Below are 24,927 nucleotides of genomic sequence, written 5' to 3'. Positions count from 1 at the left end.
ACACCCCAGCATTTTATTTCACAGGGAACACACTTCACATCCTATTTACTGCACCAGACTGAAATCACCAAGGGAATAGCTTTTGAAGGTAAAATGTCCATAGAAGCACTACACAGAGCACAGGGGAATATGAAGTAAATTTTATAACTGATACCACTGTACTGTTTACTTGCCTGAAATTGCCTCCCATTGCTGTCACGGTATAAAAACATCCATTGTTGGATGTGGATGTTGTTGGAAAGAGCAACATACTGTACTGTAGGTTTACATTAAAAGGTAACCATATACAACTTAGCATCACAAAAGAGCGCATCTGTCTTCCATGTTGAATTACTTTCCTGGCAGAACACAATACTTTACATGTGTGTTTTAATAGCACTCCGGACATGTCGCTGAGCCAAATAAAAAATGACCCTGTACCCCTACTGTGTTTCCATTAAAGCTGTTAAATTCATTCCAGTAGGCCCTCTTTCCACCTGACACCATGTAAATGAAAAGGAAAGGCGAGGACTTATATGCAAATTAGCCATGCAGACAGTACATTGCTTCATATTCTGAATTATTTAATACAGCGAGCTGCTTTAATAAACTAGTGGCTTGTAAATTGACCTGTGTTTGCTTGTTTAATACATTGTTTGCCAATCTCTCAATACCCTTCATCAGAATGAGCCAGGACACTTGTTGATGAGCTTTGAACGTACTGGCTTTTAAAGTTTTTGCAAAGTGCTCCTTGACATCCCAGCGAGTATGGCATTGCAGTGGCCAAGCCTGGATGATACCGAAGCGTATACTAATGTCTCCACAGCAGGCCTAAGATGAAACAGGGATATTTTGATGACGTTAGACATACAGCTCAGATATTAGACTGCGGTCAAAAGGTGACTCAACATCATTCATTTTTCAACATAAATCAGGTTGGACGCCACTGATAGAGAAGACTTTTGACCCCTGGTGGTGACTGTTGAAACCACTGGAGGTGTCACTGGGTGGGAGGGTACAGCAGTGTCCCAAGGCACCCTGTAGGTATTCTAACTCTAGCCTATGAAATTAACTGCAGCTTTGTTAGCGGCTCTGACAAAGAAAAGACAATAGTAGTGATTATGGACAGGAAAAGGAAGAGACTCTGCTTAGTATGAAAGGAGCAGATCACCAAACAAGCAGGTGGGCTACCCATACACGGTTGCATTCCAGTACTTTTAAAGAAATCAGAGTTTCAAACAAGAGGCTGGTTCAATTCAATTCCATTTATTTTTATATAGCGCCTTCACAACAAGGTTGCCCCAAGGCGCTTAACAATACAATTGACGATACATTTTGTCAATACAGGACAGAAGACCAGAAGACAACGGAGGAGTGGAACCAAAAACTCCTTAGTAAGGAGAGAAAAAACCTCTAGGGGTCCAAGGTCAACTGGTTGCCCAATCCCTTTGGGCATGCTAACATTATATAATTTAAAAAAGGAAATGATGAGGGTATTATTCCATCCATCCATCAAGTCTTCTGTGTGTTAGTACTCCATGCAGATCTCTGTAGACCAGTAAATTCTTCCTAAACAACAGCTATATCCACAATGTCCCTCTTGGATCCATTGCAGTGATGCAGCATCACTGGTTGATGAAGGTTGATCAATTCTTATCCAGAATATAGAAGAGGCATGAAAGTCCAGCTGCCCTTCCAAAAAACTCTGTGCTCATGTCAGACAAAAGGATCTTGTAAGCCTTCATTTGCCTAAAACCTTTTCAAACAGGTGCATGGCTGTGTTTAATAGTGAGAGCAACCTATTTACAGAACACTCTAATGGCGTGTTACCTTTTTTAAGAAGAGAAGGGCCAACCTGATTCAACATCTTTAGGAGTTACTCAGGTGGAACACAGGCTGAGCCAGAATTCCCCTTTACATCACTCTGCTGAATTGAAGCTGAGGCAATTTCAGTGGATTTAACAATTAATAGACCAATTCTGTGCCCACTTCAGAATCGGAGAGATGTGAATAAATGTCCTAAATGGACTGTAGATCCATAAACAACATTACTGTGGGTTTTGATTGCCCCAGTACACACAAAACTTGAAAAGCATTCAGCTTGTTCATATTACAGCTGCCTTGTCTTGTATATTAGGAATTCTACTCAAACACTTGAGAGCTTTAAAACTTTCAGTATGACAAGATGTCTAGGCTTAATCTCAAATCATTACATCTTTCTACAGTTTCTAACAGTATTGTTAAGTATAAAAAACACAGAAAAACATCAAATGTGAGGTTTTGCTAATAGAAGTCTATGGCTTTGCCTCCAGAGGTGGTGAGGAATTATCAGATGGCACCTCCATTACAGTGAGAAACAATTGCTTTAATTTATTTAGAGCACTGTCATTAACAGCACATTTAAATCCGAGAATTTACCAGTTAATTCAATAACTGTATTACATACCGGTATATATTTTTAAACACAGTGCTTCACAGAACCAAATAATTAAAATGTCTGACATGCAAATATCACTGAAAACCTGTGATTTCTGACAGATAATTGCTGTTGTCTTCACACTGAATAGACTGGTTATGTATTTGGCAGCAGTCACAGAATTATTTGGATAAGATAATATGACACGAAATAAATAGATGCTTGTACTGACCTTGATATAGTTTTCAGAAAGAGAATCCACATTTTTCCAGAATATGTCTAGATTACTGTCAGAAAGACATCCCAGTGACAGCCCTCTGCACTGATGTCATTCAGACAAGCAGTGAATTAAAAAGCAATATACTGTGGAAGAATGCCACGTAGGATTCACACCAAAAACACTCCCAAGGTTCTGCTAGATTTAATTTAAAGTTATCATAAAATATTTTGAAAACCAAGCTTCTTCTGTTTGATATTTCAAAGTAACAAGCAAAGGTTTATTTCCTGCTGAAAAGAGAAGAAAGGAAACACAACGTTTCAGCTGTGGAGCCTTCTTCGGGTGTGAGGATATTTTGGGTGTGAGGATGTGATATTTCACATAATACTGTGTACAACCAACTAATGTGTACATTAGGTATTGTTCTAAGAATATTGAAAACATGCCTCTTTCATGTTCAGACCCTGTTTTTTAGGTCTTGATTTCTCCTACATTAACAAAAACGAAAGAGCCCTGAAGCAGCAGGAATATTTATTACTACATGGAGGTTTCAGCCAAGCTTCTTTGAAACAAAAAAATCAAGAACAAACAAAGAACACCCTAAATAATTATAAGATTACTCCCCTCTCTCATCTTCATTTAGTGAAAACCCCGGAATGAAGATTAATTCTGGGAATATACAAGGCACAATAAATGTCCAGGGATTTATTGTTTTTAGGAAGCAGAGTAAGCACAAGAGGCTGTTACTCATGGCTGTGCAACAGGCAGCACATAATTACCCACGTAAACGAGAAATAATTTACTTACCACACCAAAAGTCAGAGCAAAAGATGAACAATGCATAATTAATATCAGTTCTCACATGTCCAGGAAATGTATTAAATCACCTCAGTGTTCCAGTATTCATTTTACCTAAAAGGATGAGGGCATCAGAAAGCTTTTTTTAAACCTGTCATGTTCTGCCTTAACAAGTTATCTGTCCCTGCAAGCACTAGTCATCAGCGAAAGTCTCACTAGATCTCACTAGAAATTTCTAAAACACAAAATAGCCTACTCATTTTCTCTCTGCTCTGCTTTAAATCATAAAATACACATATTCTCTGAATTCTGGGGAAAAAATTAACTTATTAGTCTTTATTACACTCTAAAAGCATCTTCTGTTTTTGTAAAGGATTACTGTTTGCAAATAATTTAGATTTTAGATTGTCAAAGCTACACACATAAACTGTAGTAACCTAAAGTTCTTAATCTATGTAATATTGAAGCAATATCTGTCAGACCTTCTTCTTGAGTCAGGATAATCAATTGTTCTCATTATCAAAATAATGTCTGTAAACCTTGACAATTCACTAAATTCACATCCTAAAAAACTCAACAGTTTAAAGAAGCATTAGTCCTAAAAAGGGAAAGGTAGTAAACACCCCAGCCCATGAAAAACTGTTCAGGAATAGAATCATTGGCTTTTTAAATAAATAAAAAAAGACATTGTCTGACACAAAGTATTTTTGTTTTGTATTAATTGGTACCAACTAGCTATACTAAACCTTACAAGTAGGGGAAATTAGAAAACAATATTTCCTCTGCACTGTCTCACTTACCTGTCCAAATGAGATCAACCACTATAAGGAAAAAAGAGTGCACTTCAGTTCCACATAAAACACAAGAAGAGGAGAGGGACTAATATCACAGGTGATGGCTGAAATCAGATATTTCATTCATGACAGAGCACCACTAGTGCTGTTTTTTTACATTGGATGAGTAAAGGGGCTGCCTTACTCTGGAAAAGTAGTCATATTTTTTCAATTCAGTTGTAAAGGAGCAGCAGGAGCACAATTGAGTTATTAAATGAAATGTATTATATTTTGTTTGCACAAAGTCTGGCACTGTGCTAGAAAATACACTTTATTCGTATAAATTATGTAACAAATTGCACCAACTGTTTCATTATTGAGATAACATTATTATGTTTACATTTAAGCAAATGAAAGTTTAATGACCCTTATTAAAAATAAAAAGGAGGAAAAGACAGAGATGAGGAAATTTCCAGAATCTCATCTGTGACCGTTTGCTTTTGCCCTGCTTTAACTCCCAGCTGCAACTGCAAATCTAGCAAGCAAAATTTAACTCCCAATACAACAAGAAATTAGACAGTGAAAAATACACTTTTTAAGCATTCCAGCCTTGTCATTTCCAATTTTCTGCTCTTTGGACATGCTTGTATTCAGATTCTAGAACATCTATTCGCCATATCAATCCTAATTAGACAATCTGGGGCTGCAGAGGATGGGAGCTGAATCATTTGCATAATTTAATCATAAATACTCAGTGATACATATTTCCAAATGCATTTGTACAATTATCTTTTCATCCTTAGGGCAATAGTATTAATATGATTAGGCAATATTTCTAAAAAAAAGAAAGAAACAGGCAAGTGTGCACTCTTTTTAACTGCAGCTTTGGGCGATATGAAAAATTAATTAATTTCTGAAGAAAATCAATTTCTCTACGTGACCATATTAGAGAGTGCCAAGCAAGGCTTGGAATCTTTTCTCAATCAGGAAATCTCATCTGCTCCTTCTACCTTCTGTCAGTAGCGTTTAGCATCCTTGTACGAGCACCAGCGCCTTCTTCCCTTGTTCCTAAACATGCTGTAACAAGACAAGATGCTGTCTAAAGGCCGAAGTTATATAAAGCCTTGCTGTATTATAGAATGATGTGGTGCATTACTTTCTTGTCATTTAATCAATTTTAAGCACTGATATCACTACCTATTGTTTTCTACTTTAACTAATTTGTTAATTTTGCACGGAATAGTTCCATTAAAAATGGGCTTGAAGAAACAAAATAAAAAATAGGTGTATCATAGAATTCTTCCAACTTAAACATAAAACAAACATCAAAAAGCAGTATGATAAATTTATTTTAACTAGATAAGGAATAAAATTATAACATTCTATTTCTTCACAAATACCGGATTAGAGTTGGCATTTTCTTGTTGTGTTATCAATCTAACTGCTGACATATTTTAAACAACAATGACAGCAGCATGGACATATATTGCTCTTGACTGTCCTTCATCCAGCCTATAAGAACATGTAAATAAGGTGTGAGCCTAAACAGTGCCTTACACAGCAAGCATATTAAGCATGAAAGTCTCAGATCTTTAGTGCAAACAGAAATCTGGAGCACAGAACTAAGTGATCTGCAAAGCAAAAAACAGAGCTTTTGATTTCAATCAACAGCCAAGATTTAAGCCACAGTTAATAACAAGAACAGTTTCAGGACACATACTTGTATCAAATATATATTAAAAAAAAACTTCAATTCAATTTTAATTATTTAACAATTTAACGCAGGAAAATGCACTCTTGGTACTGTTACCTTAAATCTTAATGTCAAATCTCCAAATAACATATTACATTCTATTACAACCTTTTGCCATCAGAAAAATTTGGTGACATATGTCGAATGCACTATAGCTCTGAACGCAGGTGGCTAATCCCGTTTCAAAACGTTACTCCTTTGAATGTTAATTAGTGTAAAAATCACATTTATGGTTTCAAATGAATCTTCTTTTTCTCCCAATCAACAGAAATACTATAAATTATGAGATGCAAATGTGGAATGTTCAGTTAATTTGTGTGAAGGTGCTTGAATGAATTTTTGATTTTAACAAGCCTCATTTTTCATGCATTTTTCTCTCTCTCTCTTTCATCCTAATCAGGCATCTGTCACTCTGTTTTTTGAAGTTATTATCGCCCTGGTTCCCTCTTGGATGTGGTTGCTGGGTGACGGGTATCTTAGCACCCACTTTGACTGGAAAGATTTGAATCTGATCCAGAGATTTCCCATGAGTACCTGAAAACACATTCATGCCTTGTAGAAAACAAACAGGTCCAAAGAAAAGGGCAAAGGTTAAGGGAAAAAAGTTGCTTTGAGTTAATTAAGTCAGAAAGTACCTTTCCTGTCCTCTATTAAACAGTAGCTTAACTTATTTTAAAAATGAAAAAAAAATCTTATGACCCCAGATATTTTGATCTTTACTTAATGGTGAATCACAAGTTAGACAGCAAATTAAATTAAATCAAATTGGAAGTTTTATAATGTTGAATTAGAAATTAAACATTTTGCTGTTTGAGGGCAAATAGACCATGGAATTTGCCATTAACATTACACTTAATTCCAAAATCACTGGAGGGATATATTCTCCATTTCCTTAAACCATTTAACATTTTTCATGTGGTAATTATTCTAAGATATAAACTCCTGTAAATTTGATATTAACACTTTCAAACAAAATGTCTTGTATTTGTCATCCTGAGACAATGAGAGAGGCTAACCAAGTGACATATCAGATAAAAGAAGAAAAACAGATTATGTGACACTGCATAGCCAGAAACGCAGCCAAGTAACATAATTTCAGTTATTTTATTTTCTTAGTGAGTTAAACCTATGAATTTTACCAATGAAGCATTGTGATTATAAATTAATAGCAGTACTTCAACCACTGCATTAGCAAGCAATCTTGACAAAGACTCCAATGAGACTGCAGTGATATTACAGTGACACTCCTGTGTTTTAATAACCTTTATCAGAGTTCAAGCATTACGCTTCTCGAAAAGCTCTATCCCACAAGTACAAAATTAAAAGGAAAACAAGGAGCTGAAGTATTGTCGTTCGTAGGACACTGTCATAACTCCTATGAAAGTGAAGAGATTACTGCCATGTATCTGCTGCTGAGCAGAAGGTGCACATTAATCTCATTGGAAGAGCCCTCAGAAACTGAGGCTGAAACTGAATCACTTTCTTCTGCAGAAAACCAGTTATCTCGCAAGTGTATATTATAGTACATGCCATGTAGGACCAACCAGAAAAAATATAGATGACATTTCTTGTTAAAACAACAGTGCTACATAGATAAACAAAAGTAATTTAAATTGAAATATACAAAATGTGTTAAGGTTTTAAAACTGGCAACATCTAACACTAATGAAGTCTATGAAAGCAATAAGGAGTAGAAACTGATTTTCTGGGTTCAAAATATCTTTGATGTGCCTTCAATCCTACATGACAGTTATACAGGGTTAAAGTTCTCTTCAAAAAGGAAAACCGCCTCCAGGCCTATGTTCAACTAAATTAAACAACAAAATTGATCCTTTTACTCAGGCTGAATTTACAGCCACGAAATGATAATGTAGTGGCAGTGGTCAGCATTGCTCCCTCACAGTGCTGGAGCCCTGGGTTCAATCCTGGGCCTGGGTTGTTGTCTGCGTGGAGTTTGTATGTTCTCCCCGTGCCTGCAAGGTTTTTCTCCCTAACTGGTAGGTTAACTGGCTTCTGGTAAAATTTAGCGTGTGTGTCTGTGTTTGTCTGTGTGTGTCTTGCAAAGAACTGGTGTCCTGCCCAGGGTGTACCCTGCCCTGAGCCGGGCTCCCCCACGACCCTGTGTTGAATCAGGTGGTTAGAAAATGGATGGAAAATGGTAAGTAATGACATCCTCCCCCCTCATTTTATATAAGCCCCCAAAGAAGCGTCAACAAAAGGAAGGTCACAAGATAGAGGCAGATAATTGGTCCAAGATCATTTGCTTCTAATACCTAAGCAATCTAAGAATCTCATCCAGCCACTTCTTGAAGGAAGACAGCTTTGACAGCATTGCTTGGTAGTTTGTTCCAGACTCCCACAACCTTCAGCATTGCTATACACCATTGCCAAACTATCAGAAGGCACTATCAGTACAAAGCTTGGGTGTCCTGCCCAAACTAGCCAGCCAAACAAAGTTTTTCTTCATAATGCCATAGGCATTGTAACAGAGCTTTAATGTCAGGTATTTTGTACCAATAAAGGCAAAGAAAGAACTTTATTCAGGTATTTCCCACCAGCACAAAACCTAATGATGAAATGTAATCGTCCTTAATGATTACAACCTCTTTTCTTATACTAGTATTTTTATTTCATTTTTAAGCAAAATATATACTGCAATAATTAATGGGTACTTTGGTGAATAAACTGCAGATGTGATTCTTATACATATAAATAGTTTATATTTTATAAAACTAAGTTCTTGCCATCACTGTGTTTGCAGCTAAAGCATAAATGGAACAATAGGACTTTTAAACAAAAACAGAATATCCCATTCTCTTATGACAAGTGCCTTCTGAAAACTCACCTCTAGCAATCATTTATTTTTGTGGCCGTTTGTTCATCCATTTTCATTTTCACTGCAACTATTCTGTAGTGCATTTTATACATTCAAATTAATATATACAAATAGTACAAGAGTTTTTAATACTCTACTAAAACATATACTACTTATAAATTGCAGTATTGTTTAAGCTATGCTATGCTAAAACTTTGCAATGTTTTTCCAAAATTTTCTAAAACAAACACATTTGTGGCATACAGACACCATGTAGTGTCAAAACATATGAACTACAATTTAAACACTAATATCTTAATTTCTGGTACTCTTCTAACAGTAAAAAGTAACGAAAGGTAAATCCTTCCTCTTGCAAAGATGTCTTTCTCCATGATTTTGTGGACGCCTGCATTTTCAGAATGATGTAATGGTCACACAAATGGGCTGAAGCAATTGTGAAAGTGATTGATTTCAATCTAACACAACCACAACCAGGTGCTTTCAAAGACAATTACAGGCCTCTCCGTGTAGCTGTAATAGCCAGGCACTTCACTGTCATTAAAGCAACATGTAGTACTGCATTATCCTTTAACCCCATCGCAGGCCACACTTGCTCAGGCCCTGGAAGTTGCAAACCATATCGTTCAAGAAACAGCCTTTTACTTGTGAGCCTTTCCAGATCTGAAATGGAAAACCTCATTTTACTAATATAGCACTAATTTAGCATTTACTTCATGACCTTCAACATTCTAAATACAGATCAGCTGTTTTAAAGAGGTGTGGTACAGTAATACACATGTGATACCAGGACATGCATGATGTATAAAAATGTCACAACTGAGATCAGTGTCAGTGTACGCAGATATGATAAATTGGGAGCAATGGGTTTGTTTTGATATAGACATAAAAAGGCACAATGGTAAATTACTTCACTACTGAAACATCTTAAGAGATACAGCTTCAGATAGTGTATTGTCAGTGTTATTTGCAGCTAGTAAATTGAAACATAAAAAGCATTTCTTCGCACATCACATTTTAGCTGACAGACATTTGCAATTCTGTTTCCCAGCCTGCTGATGAGACATCAATTTACCTTTTTTTCTATAAGTGGTTACTTGTTTGATGTTTTCTTTGATTTCCTGCCTGATCTGCTTTTAAAGATAAACTTCATTGAACAATAGCACAAAAATATGTTACTAAATCACATTTATTTGTAGATAACAGTAATCTTAATCTGCACATTTGCAAGAACAGCGTGTTCAACAGTTCTGTTATCGTATAAATCACAATTACGGCTTGACAACAACAGAAACAAGTGTGGATTGGAATGCCAGCAAACAGCCATTGTGTTCAGCGCAAATACTCTTGCGTTATTGAGAAATATCAAGTTCCCATTTCTATGAAATGAGTCTTACAAAAATAATGCTAAAACAATTTGTGTAATACATGTTGCACACATTGCTTAATAGACTTTCTGTCCTGATAATCATTTGCAAATACCTGCAGTAAGCTGCATATCTGGAATGTTTAATTGTTATGAGTGAGACTTAAAATCTTAGTCAAATAAATACAGGCATTAGCACTGAAATGATTTCAAGATGGAAATTCAATATGATTTTCATAGTACTCATGTTACACATTGACTGGATGTAAAGCATTTACTTAGAAATACAAGTATTGTTGAAGTATGAGTGTTGATTCATCTATAGTCTGAGGTCATAGATTCTAAGATTTCTATTACTGACATGCTGATCCTCTGTTTAAATGCAAACAGTGATCAAATGTCTGTGAATGTTGATTCACCTTCAAAAAAATGAGGTCACTTTTTGATCATTTACAGTCCGATGATGCCCGTACTTCCCATGATTTATAAACATATCCACTGCTCTGGAATGTGATGAGCTACAAACAGGCATGTTTTTCATATCTTCCCCATGTACCCTTTACTTCCACCTGCTGTCTATTTTCAGTCCTTGTTTCGTGCCTGATGAGGGTGATTCACAAAAGCATACCAAAAAGTCGAAACATTGTAAGTTAAAGATTGACAGAAGCATTTAATGAAAACACATGCTTCTGATTTGTTTTATCAAGCATACTTTAATTCGTTTTTTTAATCTGCCTTCACAAATGCAAAAAAACACAGAGTGATGCTCAAATGTCTGTGCCCAGAATGATTCTTGTGCCGCAATAATTGCCTTTTGTGAAACGTGTAATATCCACTCAGTTTTATGATCTGAAAATGTAATCACAGTGATATAGTCTGTCGATGTGCAGAAAAGAGAAGGCTGTTTTACCTGCCACATCATCAGACATTACCTAGTTGAAAGCTGTTCTTATTTTATGGATATTGTAAAAATTTGATCACTGCTACAAAACAAGGAATTCACAGCTGGTTGATCATAGTATAAGTACAGAGCTAAACATATTGAAGTGACAAGGGTTTTATTCATAAGATAGGCACCTCTCATCTCTAGGAGTGATATGTGAAATGTGAAATCTATCACACTCATTTAATAGGAATGGATATATCTAATTAATCACTAAGAGGTGGGTGTCAGTGTACAAACCAAAGAACATATATTCTTTCAACCTGTTAAACTTCAATATAAAAACTGCAGGAAAGCACAGTAATGCATTTAAGAAATGTTAAGACTCAAGGTTTCTTACTGCCTTTCTACTTATTGTGCTTATTATAAATAATATATTTGGCTTTCTTAGTATTCGATTCAATAAACTGTAAGAATTAGAAAGATATTATAAAGGTATTAGGCTAGTAAAAATTAAATAATAAAAATGCAAACATCTAAATTCAATGACGGATTTATTATTTTACAGCACAAATTGCGCTATTCTAACGTGCTTTTCTCAACGCAACAAGGCTGTTACTGCTTTGTAAGTTGTATGTAATATTGAGCCCGTTGAAGTGCAGAGCGCTTAAAAAGTTAAGCCAAATACATTTAAAAACAATGCCAATGATACAGAAAGTGAACACTGCAATTTCAAGATGTCAGATGAAAAATAAAAAGTACCGGAAAGTTCGGTTAAGAACGTAATCAAGAGTAATAGCATAATAAATTCGAAGTTCACTAGATTTTTCCATAAAACAATGGGGTGTGCGACTGAGTAGCTTAATCGATTTACCTTCAGCCATAAATAGCCCAGGAGACCTTAAATTAAGTTTCAGGGTAATACGTAAACTTAGAGATCAGAGACCTCTTTGCGTAGTACTCTCGGCGTACTGTAACCTACTGTAAAAAATCTTAACAGTCTCGGTGTTAGAAAAAAATGTCTCAGTGACCGAAACACCCGACATTATTGACTGGGTTATAAAAAGACGCCCAGTCTTTTGTACTCCCAGGCTTCTCAAAATTCCCAAATTCTGAACATTAACCAATGTAGAAAACAAGTTAAAGACACGACAATAATCCCTGTAACCAATACGTGGAGTACAGTAGATTGCACCCTTTGAGGCTTGGTGATAAAGGGTAGTCTTTAGCAATGAATAAAATCTGATTGGATGATTTCTTGGCCTTCCAAGAAAAAATATTTTAGCAAAAAATAACGCTGCACTTTAGAAGGCAGACTACATGACATGCGCCAAGAAGTAATGAGGAATTTTAAACCCTGCAGTGTCACACAGAACTTTGGGGAATACAGTGTAATTACAACAATAACATTCGAATAAGATACATACCGTAACAACGTCATTTCAACTTCACCAGAAGTAGAATGACAGGACTTTTATAACAAATTCAAGATATTTATCGAAAATATTCAACAAAAAATCAAACTGTTTAAGTTGTTAATTGACACTTTTAATGGCTTAGACAAAACAAGGGGGTTAAATAAAGGAATGTAAAAATAGCAGCAAAATACAGGTGGTGAAAAATCTCATTCTAAGGCCGTATTAAAATTTCTCCACGTTCACATAAGATGGGTCAATAAGTTCCGATCAAATCGTTTGTCCATTAGGAAGATGATCGTAATGAATATCAAAACATGAGCCTCGACAAGTTCAATTTTAGACTGATAATCACAGACTTCTATGTTACGAAGAGTTGAAAATACAGGTTCTCACAACCATGATCAATTTAATACGACGTCTTTTAATTAAACGGTGCATTTTCTTCAGCAAGAAATCTCCCTACTAAATACTCTGACAGAGACAGTTTTCGTGTATTTTATGGGGATCGGTTTTAATGTTATAATCTGCTGTTCTTCATAACAGTCTGCACAGTCTCAAACTTCAAAACCCAAACCAATAAGTGTCATCTCCTATTACGACTTCGGTGTCCTGAGACCGTTTTCTTACACTGAAAAATATCAACCAGATGCATTATTTAAACTGCACCTGAAAAACTAAAAAAACAACTGGGTAACTTAAGGAAGTAAATCAATAACAACGTGCGTGTTTATACGTCTGAACCTTTATGTGATCAATAGGTATTTATTTTAAGATCCTCAATCGTTTCTTAGTTTCTGGACACATTGGGACACGATACCTATTTTCGTTTATTTTCGGTGATTAAAGACAGAAAATTGCAGTAACAAAGAGGCAAGTACACTCACCCTGTGCGTAACCATCATTTATCTTATCACCATTAATTTAATGAAATGTCAAACCTGACGTTTATTTATCACCTTTTAATAACTCTGGAGCGCATTAGCACAGGACTGGACGGTTTCGTGGGGTTATTTTGCGAGTCCCTGCGGTTGTACAGTGTGCTTCCTGGCTGAACGTGTTCTCTGCTTTGCAGTCCATGACGCCGCCTGACCATCCCCTCCTCTGTTCTCTGACAGAATTGACGCTAATCACTCCTTCGTTACACTTACCTCTTCACTACAAACTGGCAGCTTACCTATAGACTTTCATATAACCTCATGCAGGGCTCTATTTTTTAACTTTGCGCAGTGCTTAAATTGAGGACAATTGTGTGCACACTTTTAAGTAAAACTAAATGAAATTTTACTGGGGAAACAACGTGCCTATTGAAATGGAAACCACAGGAACAAATAATATCCTTGTTTATGTAAAACAAAATAAATGAAAAAAAAACACTTTCACAAGTTCTCCCCTGCATAACTTTTGTCCTGTATTTCCATTGTTTATCACGGTCAATTGATAACATTGCCGTTCCGTGCTCTGCCCTGAGGACACCACAAGACAAATGCAGGATAAACTATGCTTTTTTTAGTTTTTGATCAGCTATGTACTGTAAGTACAAAATAACTGTTTAAATTAATATTCGTAGATTACAATGGGTTGGTATAGTCCCCCACACACACACGCACATGCAACTGCAAACCAGTCAGTAATAAGTAACTTAGGAGCTGTTAAAAGACCGATCCCCCGACTTCTTGTTAAACTCATCATCAAAATAAAAAGTCAGGGACCTGGTATGAAAATGTCACCTCTCCGCTCACCTCGCGTTGGTGCAGTCGTTGTAAAGCGTCTCGAAGTCCTTCCTGGAGATGAGTTTGCAGCGGTTGACTCCTGGCTGGATTGCCCCGAGTCCTCTCAGGATGCGGACCTGCTCGACATTACACACCACCGGCGTGATCTCCAGCCGCTTCAGCTTGGTGTACACGGTGTGGAGCCCTCCGACCAAGTGCTTCAAAAACAGGTCGAAAGCCTGGGGAAGACAGATCAGCTCGCAGCCGTCCACTGTGAAAGAAGCCACCTTTGCGCCCCTCAAATCCACCATCTTACACTCATTGTTTTGGGGAGTGTTCTCCACTGGAGACGGAGTCGAGTACACGGGTTTGCTGGGCAGGTTGCCGGCTGGGACGCCGGGGCTGCTGGTGGCGATCGGCTCCGATCGGAACAGGTTCTGTCCAGAAGGAGCGACCGAAGGAGAAGGAGAAGAGGTTGTCGAGGGTGAGGAGGTTGTAGCTGAAGAAGTTGAAATCGGAGGTGGAGGGACCAGCGGGGTCGGGGGCATCAAAGCAGCCGGTACGGCCATGGTCACCTATGTGAGTTCAAGGTAATGAAGCCCCCAGTATAGAAAAGTGTCCCGAGAAAAGCGAAACAAAAAGTCCAAGGGGAGGGAATGACTTCTCCCGTTGTTTGTTTGGGGTTTTTTAGAATCAAAAGCGAATGTAAAAAAGAGGGGGTCTGTTAGCTTTAGATTCACAACAGTAGTACATTGATCAAAGATTGAGAGAGAATGACAGGGAGAAAATGAGCTGAAAAGTGCAGCTCGCTCTCTGGACGAGTTGTTGTTGTCACAAGGTACGGAGGAGGAGGAGCCGCAGGAACTTCAGCCTTTGAAACCGGCGCTGCGCACAAGACACACGCCCGGCGCGCATACCTTACCGGCCGGCAGAAGCCCGTGGAAAAAATGTGTCGCTCTCCAGAAAATAAATAACAGGATGACTTGTTTTGAAGAGCCATTGCCTTTTCTTGGGGATACGAATAGTGTCGATCTATACGACAGCCGCTGGCCCGCTGGATAATTACTGTATGTGGCCAGTAGGGCAACAGCCTTCCCGGGAAACACAGAGTGCGTTTAAAAGATTGTCCCATGTGTGTTCTCCGTTTTTTTCAAAGTTATTTCACACATATTTAGTAATCCGCGATATTTTGTAATATCCTGCTGGCTTCTTCCAGCTTTATTCAGTTTTTCTCCGTTCTAAGCACTTTGATTTAGTGTTTTGAAAATAATTTAGACTAGGGTTGTTAACCTGTGCGTGTTATGTACTGGAGGGCGCAACGTGGTGGTAATAATTCATCTGAATACACAAAGCTTCCTAAAACAGTTATTGAATTTAGAGCTCCGCATTAAGCACACTATTTAAATGTCTTTGTACAAATTAATTGTACAGTCTGCTTATTGGGGTTTTATTTACTTTTAAGTTCATCACACTAATTGTGAAAACAGTTTAGAAGTTTTAAACATTGACAAGTTATGTTTTTTACCAGGACATCTACGAAAAGAACATTGTTGTGAGCTATATTTGCGGTACAAAACAAGATAAGCCTTTTTCTTCTCAAAACTAAGATCACAGTGTTGAATGCTAATGTCAAATACCCTACATTTTAATTACGTGTCAGCAAAATCTTTGTAGTTTTTACTTTTACAGATATTATAAAATAAAACTGGATTTCTGATTTTTGTTTTTTAAGAAAAAATAAGCTTGGCACACTACAGCGAAAACTACAAAACGGAATGTTATAGTACCTTTAACAAATCTTTTTTTTTAATACAAAGAGACGGTATTTTACTTCATCGTTGTTTCGGGTGAAATTATGTTCCAGGAGCAAAATGTAGGAAAGGGTTAACTGAGCACGGCCTACTCGCCTATTGTATGCACCAAAACTAAACAAAACTGCGAAGGAAACATTCCTGTCAGAACCTGGTAAACGCGCCAGCACATGACAGATTATTCGCAGATGTTTAGAATGAACGAGAAGACAATAGATTAAAACAACAAATGTCCACTTGTGTTTCCACCAACTTGAAAGCGAAGCCCACATATATGCGCCACTGGAGCGCCAGTTGACGAAATGAAAAGGCAGTGCAAATAAAAAATAGCTTTTGTTAGCGCTCTATCACAAGTGATTGGTTCTTCAGTTTAATTTTGGGAGACCACAATGTAGGGTATGATATATGAAAAATGAATCTTTTAATTTAAGATTTTAACTTTTATGTTTTTCAGTTGTGTGATTGTCTTTATTTGGTCAATAACCTATCCTATTATGTAATAACAGAAGTGACAGCTGAACAGACATTTGTGCTTGAAGAAGATCAACAAGTTTAATTACTGTCGAGCACAGGCTAGCGCTTAATTTTATTGCAGTCATGTCTGATAAAGAAAACAATCCAATGACTTAAACTACAGGGAAGATGGGAGATGTTGAGTATAACACAAATTATTAATTCTAAAGATTCATTAAACGTATTCATTGTTTATTGTCAGTAAAGCTGAAACGGCGGAATTTGTAATAGCCAGTGTTCAAGGAAAAATAAAGTTGAATATCGGAAACACATTTTTCATATAACCTAGACGCCGTCGTCAAAGGCTTGAAAATGAATTGCACCCAAAACTACCCTTTCAGTGAGATTTAAAACTTTCCTGAACTGATAAAATAGTGGTACAGTATATTATATTTTTGCATTTTACTAAATAGTATATTTTCAAAAAAGCCTGATCACCTGTGTAAATTACAAGAATCTTAAGCCTACAAGAGAGTTTAGGATTTCTACATTAAATTAAGCTATATATTCCCATTTGACCATTTGAGCTTTATATTTGATCCCGGATTACGTGAATGACTTTTCCAAATTGTTATTCAGACCTCGAAGTACCTGATAGTGTAAAAAATCAATGGTTATTTACAATTCATTGCCATACAATCCGTTTGCCCTTTATATTGCAAGCCTTTATTTAAATGTGTATGAAATGAAGATTTGATTCCTTGTGTAATTATCACCATTAGAGAGTAGTTACAGTAGCAAATACTATATTAAACGGTCAAATTTAAAAAGAGCAATGTGTTTCAAAAACAGCCTTTCCTTAAAGGAAACCAATAGTGCTTATAACAGTGTTCAACAGATTATCAACACTAAAGGAAAGCCAGCGGGTAAGATAATACTGTAGCTATAAATGTACTTCTTTTTCAAAGTGGCATGGGTTTTATATTTATATTCTGTTACTCTGGACAGCAATGAAGAATCTTTACTTAAATCAACACTATCTTCAATTTGTAACATATAATTAAAACATAAACATATAAGTCTGTCATTTTAAACATACATATTTAATCACATTAGATCTCCTAGTTTCTCAGGTTGCTAAGTATTTGTTTTTATAGATAACGAAGGTTGAAATAACCAAATTGAAGTTTATCTTGAAGTTGAGTTACAATAGTAAGGAATTAAACTTGATAGTCATTTGCATTACAAATATCCAAATCACACCAGACAATCTAAAAAAATACACAACAACCATTGCTCCTATAGGAAAATAACAATTCTCTAGACTTCTGAAGTCAAGCCATAGCAAAAATAATTGGAATCACATCACCCTGTCAACCAGTTTGTTGTGGCTTCCAGTATATTTCATGATGCACAATATGTACCATCACATGTACACAGTACTTACTGTAATCACATCTGCCTGACCATAGTTATACTGATGAGCAAAGCCTAAAAAGGTCTGACCGTTGTGCATATTCCTCTGTTGGCAAGTAAAAATATTTTTGTGTTTATGTAATATATAGTGTACATTTGTATAGGCCTATGCATTTATAACAGATGAAAAGTAAAAACTGAAACTAGCCGTAGTCTTTCAGTTGCCTAATTACAGTATACTGAATTACATACATGAATATACAGTACACGTACTATTGAATTGTTTCTGCACCAAGGCACTGATTTAAATTCTTTATCCTGTACATGTAACATGCTTGGCAAATAAAGTAATTCTGATTTCTGATTCTGAAGTTCTAACCTCATCAGTCACTACAAAAGGTATGATATAAAACTGTTAAAATGTAATGCTCAACAGTCAGTGATTTTGACTTACATCTGCCAAACTGCCAATTACAGGTATAAGGACGAATAGTATAATATTCTTTGGAAAATCTAATTTTGCTTCAGTTTTTTTATTTAAATCACTTTCCTATTGTTGTATAAATCACAAACCATTATAGAGCATTTTATATATATAACTTTTAGAACTCTTACACAAGACATAAATATAGTACACACACTATGACAACTACCTCTCTACCAATGTTCAGAAAATGTTTAAAAATATATTAATTATTAAAGTTTCATTTCTTTACTGAAGTATTTACAAATAGAAGTAGTTAAATATTCACATATCCCTATTACAAACTATATTTCTATTTACAGCTTGTCGGATCCTCTGCATAGAATTATCTTATCAATCTTCTCGTAGCTACAGGGATTTAAGAGTTCTTATGTGTTAATGGTTATCTTGGCCAATGATAAACTCTACACTTCTTTAATTGTACCTTTGACCACTGCAGGCTGTCATTCCGTCGTGTCTTAATCACACCATGCAACAGAGTTGGCCAATCAGTTATGTTTTTGTCCTCTGTCGCGAAGAATTAGAGTTGTTGTAATCTGTTCCTTGATTCAATAAATGTAATGTTTGCTAAGTAATCTAAAAAAGTCAAGCAGTTACTACTATGAAAAGGATACACATCATATATACGGATATACCGTCATTAGTGGCAATAATTATTCAGCTGTTACGCGTCGACAAATTTCTGTAGATTTTGAACAGCAAAAATAAATACTGTAATGACAAGTTGTCAATTTTAATGTTTACTTGAGCTGGTTTTAGAAATTAGTAACACACTGTAATGTATGTTTGGAAATATTTACCGTAAATATCCACCTAGCTCTTTAAAGCAATGTCCTGTATTTGCAAAATTATTTTAAAAAATCCATTGCCTTGTGTTGAAGTTGATAATTAAGAAATATGTTCTCTTTTATTTGACTCGTTTGTATAATACACGCTTGGCATTTAAGACATAATTTTTGAAGTGATAAACGCTGGATGAATTTTATTATGATGCTGTCACCTGAAATTGGATTTAGTCAAAATAGTTGTGATAGATGAGCTAATGCTCAAATTTTATTCTTGAATGCCAACTATTTAATTATTCTTTGGAGACATGGCTGCTCTTTAAACGCGTTCCCCTTAAAACCAGTTTTTAACTCTCCGGATGAATCATTTATCGTTATTTAATTTTATAATCGTTCAGGATTGTAAACTTCTAAAATAGTGTAATTTAATCGTTGTCCAGTATTCTCGCACCGCAAAGTTCTTAGTATTTAAAAAAATAAAAGTGAAAAGTGTGCAATGCCATCAAACGAAGGAACGAAAGAAAAAAGTAAAGGCGGCATCTGTTGGTGACTGTATGTAACGACGCGTTGATAAACAGGTAGGTGAATAGTATGCACTAGTTCAGTAGTACAATCCCGTTCACAACACACTGCCGTCGTTTATACAACATTTATACACCCATCTCCCATCAGCAGCAGATCGAAACCCGATAGACTTCAGGCATTAGAACAAGTCGAAAAGATTTTCTCTTCTGTGTTGCTCGCATTATCCAATTAAACACTGTATAATTAGAACAACATGGTAAATGAATGAAATCCTTTAATTATGACCTAAAATCATCTTATTCAAAACACGAATTTGGGCAAGTACAAATGTTAAATAGGCCAATGTACAGCACGCAGCTTTCAGCCACACTATGACACGGAACAGCGAATTTATGTACAGAAAAGGCCAAATCGAGTTAATCAGATTTTATCCACCTTTGTGGTTAATGATAGTGTATTTTAAAAGTGTATTTTCCATATGTCCTGTCCTATGGAAAAACTTATATCTCTGTTTTAGATATGAGTAAAAACAATACATATAGGTCAAGTTCAACAGTGTAGATGAAATAGGGAAGTTATATGAGTATTAATCATTAATGACATAAAATACCACAATGTTATATAATACTGTACATAACCATTGATAAAAGCTGGACCTGTGTCTGTAAATATACTTGTATTATACTTGATATAATGGTTTTTTAATTGCTTATATGATTGTGGCTATGTATTAGCAATAACATGTATATACTGAGCAAGGTAAATCTGTGGTACGAAAGCAGCTAAAAACGTGAAAAATATGTCTACTTCTTTTCAAAGGAAGTGTAGTGGATTAAGTTTGTGTTCTTAAGGGGTACTGTCACAATACATTGTGCTCTTTTCTCACAAACAGAAAATTGGACAAGTACTCTGACATATTGTACATTATGGAGCTTTTTTTAAACACACAGTCGGAATACACACAGCAGGCTTCTTCAGAATCAGCTGTATGAAACAAGCTGAGCTCTCCATTAGAAACTGTGGGGAAGTGCTTGCCGACAGGATGGCGGAGTCATGTTTTTACACGAAGGGTTGTGGGAGCCTGTTGCCTGTAAATACAGGGTGGAGGCCTATCCCTTTTTAGCCTTTTTTACTGATGTGAACGAAGATATGACTTCTAACGAACCACTCAGTCATGTTGTCGAAGATGACAATCTGGCCAGAAGAGTACAGAGCTACAGCACTGTCTTACCTGGGATTGAAGCTGCAGCTATCTCTGCTCCTCACCTGTGGGACTGCCTCCCTGATCCTCCCAGACAAGCACTTTCAACTGAGACCTTTAACAGATCTTAAATCCCTTCTCAACTGGCAAGCCGATCACTGCCAGTGCGATAAACTGTCTCATTTCTTCTCTGTTCTGTCTGAGTAATTTTAAAAGTTCCTTGATTTATCTTTTGGCTTTTTCTTTTATATAAAGCACATTGAGATTCTCTGTAAGGAAATATGCTATATACATTAAATGTATTGATGATAAGATTAATGTTTATTATTATTATTATTATTATTATTATTATTATTATTGCAAACACTATTCTATACTGCTGCTATAAAGGAAACTTTTTAAAAATAAATTGTTCAAAGTGATGTTAGTTGGCATGTTCTGGGAAGTAAAGTATACCTGTTCCATGTGTGCCAGCCTTCAGTGTACCGTATTCAGTGATGACCAGGTGCTCCGGACAGTGGAGTTTCTGATCCATTAGAGGGCACCTGCGGACGATGAAGTATTGTAAGTATTGTACGATGGAGATGTTTGAGCTGTGTCAGCGTGTGGAGGCTGGAAAGTAACAGGCATTTACCTTTCAGCATGCATGCAATGAACCTTTAGCTTTTCCTTTTTGTGTCAAAGTTTTGTAATGCACTATAAAAGGTTACTGGCTAATCCTTGTTTTAAAGGAAGTTCACATTTTTTATAAAACAATAGAGGAGTGTTTTCTTCAGCAGCTTTGCAGCTATGATGAATGCAAACTTTATTTTAGAACTATTTGTCCCAAAGTTACATGTGCTTAGGAAGCACTGATGTTTTCTTGCTGTGGTTGAAACAAGCTAGCTGGATGATTTCCAAGATTATTTGTGAAATATATAAATATGGAAATTAAGAATCCCTACAGTCAATTACCTTTAAGCCAAAAAGGATTACATTTCGTTCCAGTTCTTTATAAAAATGACAGAAACAGTTACCAAAAAAGGAAATGTGTTTTCCAGTATGGTAAAAAAAATGCAGATAACACACATGATGAGTTTTTGTTTAGAAAACAATAATCTCTTGTTATATTTCAGCCTGGACATCAGCATGTGCAGGCACATACTGCATATTAATAGACATACAAACATTTAAATTGGTCTTTTTCACAGATTACCACAGACTTCAAAATTCATGTGAAAGTATATTAATTGCTGGTGTGTATTTTAAAGATTGAAAGGTTTCATACTCTAATGTGGTATTATGTACTAAAGTCAAATGTTTTTTACAGATAAGTTAGAGTTGTTTTAGAAAAGGTTCCAATATGTGAAGAGATGTTCTCATGTACTGTATCAGAAGATTGAAACTTATTGCCAAAGTATGTTATTCTTTTACTTTTTGAAAATTCAGTGCCATTCTAAGATTATAAAATGACTTCTCATTTTAGGCAACAACAAACAATTCTACCAAAAGGAAAACATAGGATATCGTCTTGGTTTTGTAATGAAGATATTTAAACATCTATATTTGATTAACAGACACTCTCAGTTATAGCAGTAGCACCAGCTATAGCTTTAATGTATACTAGATTTTTCTTTTATTTTCAGTGGTGTGTTACACTCTACTAAAACGGAAATTACCACTATTATATCTTAAATGAAAAGCCTATGACTAAAGTCATTCAGAGTGCCAATATAGATTCATCCACTGACCAATAACTTGTTGACATCTCAAGAACCTGAGCCTATAACACAGCGTTCGATCGTTCTGACTCGCTTTGCAGCCTCTGGTTTCACTACACTCTTCTCAGAATAAAAACATCAATTACTGATTCCTGGATTCTTATGGGATAAAATACAAAGTGATTTAAAAGACTTTATAATTTCATATCCTGAATGTACTGCTTCACCTACAGTACACAGGATGTTTGGCAGTGTGATTTCATTTATTGCTACAGTATAATTAGTGTACAGTGAAAAACCTAAGGCTAAGTCTTGTGGTCCAAACCTGTTGTGCAATCTCATTGTCATTGTTGGGAAACCAAGATTGCAGGTTTAATGTTTTGTGTTATTTTTTTTATAAAACTGACAGAAAAAAAGCTAAAGCAAAATCATTGTTAAACAGAGATTTTTCTGCAGGGACAACATGGTGGCTCAGTGGCCAGTACTGCTGCCTCACAGCACTGGGGCCCTGGGTTCAATGCCGGACCTGGGCTGATATCTGTGTGTAGTTTGTATGTTCTCACCATGTTTGCGTGGGTCTTTTCCAGGTGCTCCCACCTGTCCAAAGACATGCTGGTAGGTTTGTTGGCTTCTGGAAAATTGGCCCTGGTGTGAGTGTGCATATGTTTGTATCTGTGTGTCTGCCTTGTGATGGACTGGCATCCCATCCAGGGTGTACGGTGTACCCTCCCTTGTGCCTGCTGTTCATTGGGAACCTTTCCTGAAGGTTCAAGCCTCCTCTTGCTGGGAGGATTCAGCTCGCATGTGATCATGAAATGGGAGGAAGTGGTTAGAAAACAGATGATTTTTTTTCTGCAGATTAAGAAATTCAGCATTGAACATTTGTCTGAGACTCCAATCCAGAGTAATTCACAGAGTCATCATCTACTTTCTTGTCTCACAAATTGTGGTGCCAATTAATATGGTGAGGTTTGCTGCAGTAACCTGGGTAAAATAACCTAGTTCAAGGGCACAGCAAGGATGTCTCCTCCTGGGACATGAGCCCACAGCACCCGGTCAGGAGTCCAGAGCCTCTAACCTTTAGGATGCCTGATACTGCATGTGTGTGCGAGGTGATCCTGATCCTGTGTCTTGTCCTACCTTGTGCCATACTGTATCTGTTATGAAACATCTTTCAGGATCCTATGCAGACGACACAATCCGGAAGGGAGTGAACACACACAGGGAGGAGACGAGGAACTGGGCTGGTAGAGGAACCTGGGGAGCGTGACAAAGGTGCTCCGGGGATGTGGTCCATACGAACAGTCCAAAAGGGAGTCCAAAGGGAAGTCCAGTGCAGGCAAAGGTCCAGAGCTGGGTGATACTGTAAATCCAAGACGAACAAAACAAAGTTAAAAGCCAGAGCGGAATCCGGCGAGGGGTTGTAGAAAGACGAGACAAAGTTAAAAAACCGGAGCGGGATCCGGCGAAGGGTCGGGGGGAAAAAGGTGGAACGGAACCAGGCGCTCCAGGTCCTGGACTTGGCTGGTTCAGGACACCTAGGAGGCGAACGCCACCCAGCCGCAGACGTAGGGCGACTTGGTGGTAGGCGAGCCTCAGGGCGTCCGTGTTCCAGTGCAGAGCCCAGAACAGAGTGAGCGTCTGGCTTTTGTAGGGAGGCTGGAACAGGGAGCAGGTGCACAAAATCAACTAAAAAGTGAACGAGCCGGAGAGCCCTTAAGGGGGAGGGACTACAATCGTGACAGTATCATTGAGGGATATACAGTGGGCTTTAAGCTGCCGCAGTTTTCAGATGGTTTGGGTTGGATGTGCTTTCAGTTAAATACTTTTTTTGGCAAAGTTTGGCACATTGTCTCTTCTTCTTTATCTTGTGGTGTTGATGTTGCAGTCCTGAACTAAAGTGATGGATTTTGACTACTCACAGTAGCCAGTATGTTCTAACTTCTCAGGCTACTCTACCAAAGTTTTTTTTTTTTGCCTTTTATATTTATTAATAGGTCGGCAAAAGCCTGTTTAAACACGATTTAAACTATATTTATTAAGTCTCATGTTGGCAATGAATTATAGGAAGTCTATTGAATTTGCCTGTAGGTGGGTTTAGCACATAAACATTTGCAGAGTTTTATTAGTTTGTGCTGTTCTCCGTTCCATAAGGCCTTTGGCAGACAGACCACATAATGAAACTTTTATCTTAACAAAAATGATGTTGAAGGGAAATTCAACCTTTATGATTATTGACTGCATCTTTCTGCATATCAGCTGCTGAAGGCTTTGGGGAATTCATCTGGACGTCAGCCATGCTTTTCAAAAGCCTATATATTGGTATATATTTGAATGTATGTTGCCTATAAATGACTTATGGCAAACATAAAATATATAATTATCTGAAATATTTATTTCTTACAGC

At 36.7% G+C, this 24,927-nt stretch overlaps 1 protein-coding gene across 11 annotated transcripts in view; it reads right to left on the bottom strand.

Annotated features, from left to right (window-relative positions):
• LOC148675643 (dachshund homolog 1-like) overlaps positions 1-15,214 on the bottom strand; it is a 189,156-nt gene extending 173,942 nt beyond the window's left edge. For 2 of the 11 annotated variants that reach the window (XM_088644480.1, XM_088644481.1), the window contains exon 1: positions 14,176-15,209. In XM_088644480.1, coding sequence (XP_088500606.1) covers positions 14,176-14,714 — 539 coding nt within the window. In that variant the 5' untranslated portion in view covers positions 14,715-15,209. Of the gene's footprint in view, positions 1-14,175 lie in introns of all 11 variants that reach the window. The other 9 variants (XM_088644482.1, XM_088644483.1, XM_088644478.1 and 6 more) reach the window with 8 other exon arrangements.
• Between the last annotated feature and the right edge of the window lie 9,713 nt (positions 15,215-24,927).

The sequence above is a fragment of the Lepisosteus platostomus genome, chromosome 2 (genome assembly GCF_059453375.1).
Source record: "Lepisosteus platostomus isolate fLepPlt1 chromosome 2, fLepPlt1.hap1, whole genome shotgun sequence".
NCBI lineage: Eukaryota > Metazoa > Chordata > Actinopteri > Semionotiformes > Lepisosteidae > Lepisosteus > Lepisosteus platostomus.
Note: the sequence above shows the minus strand (reverse complement) of the source record. Positions and strands in the feature narration are given on the sequence as shown.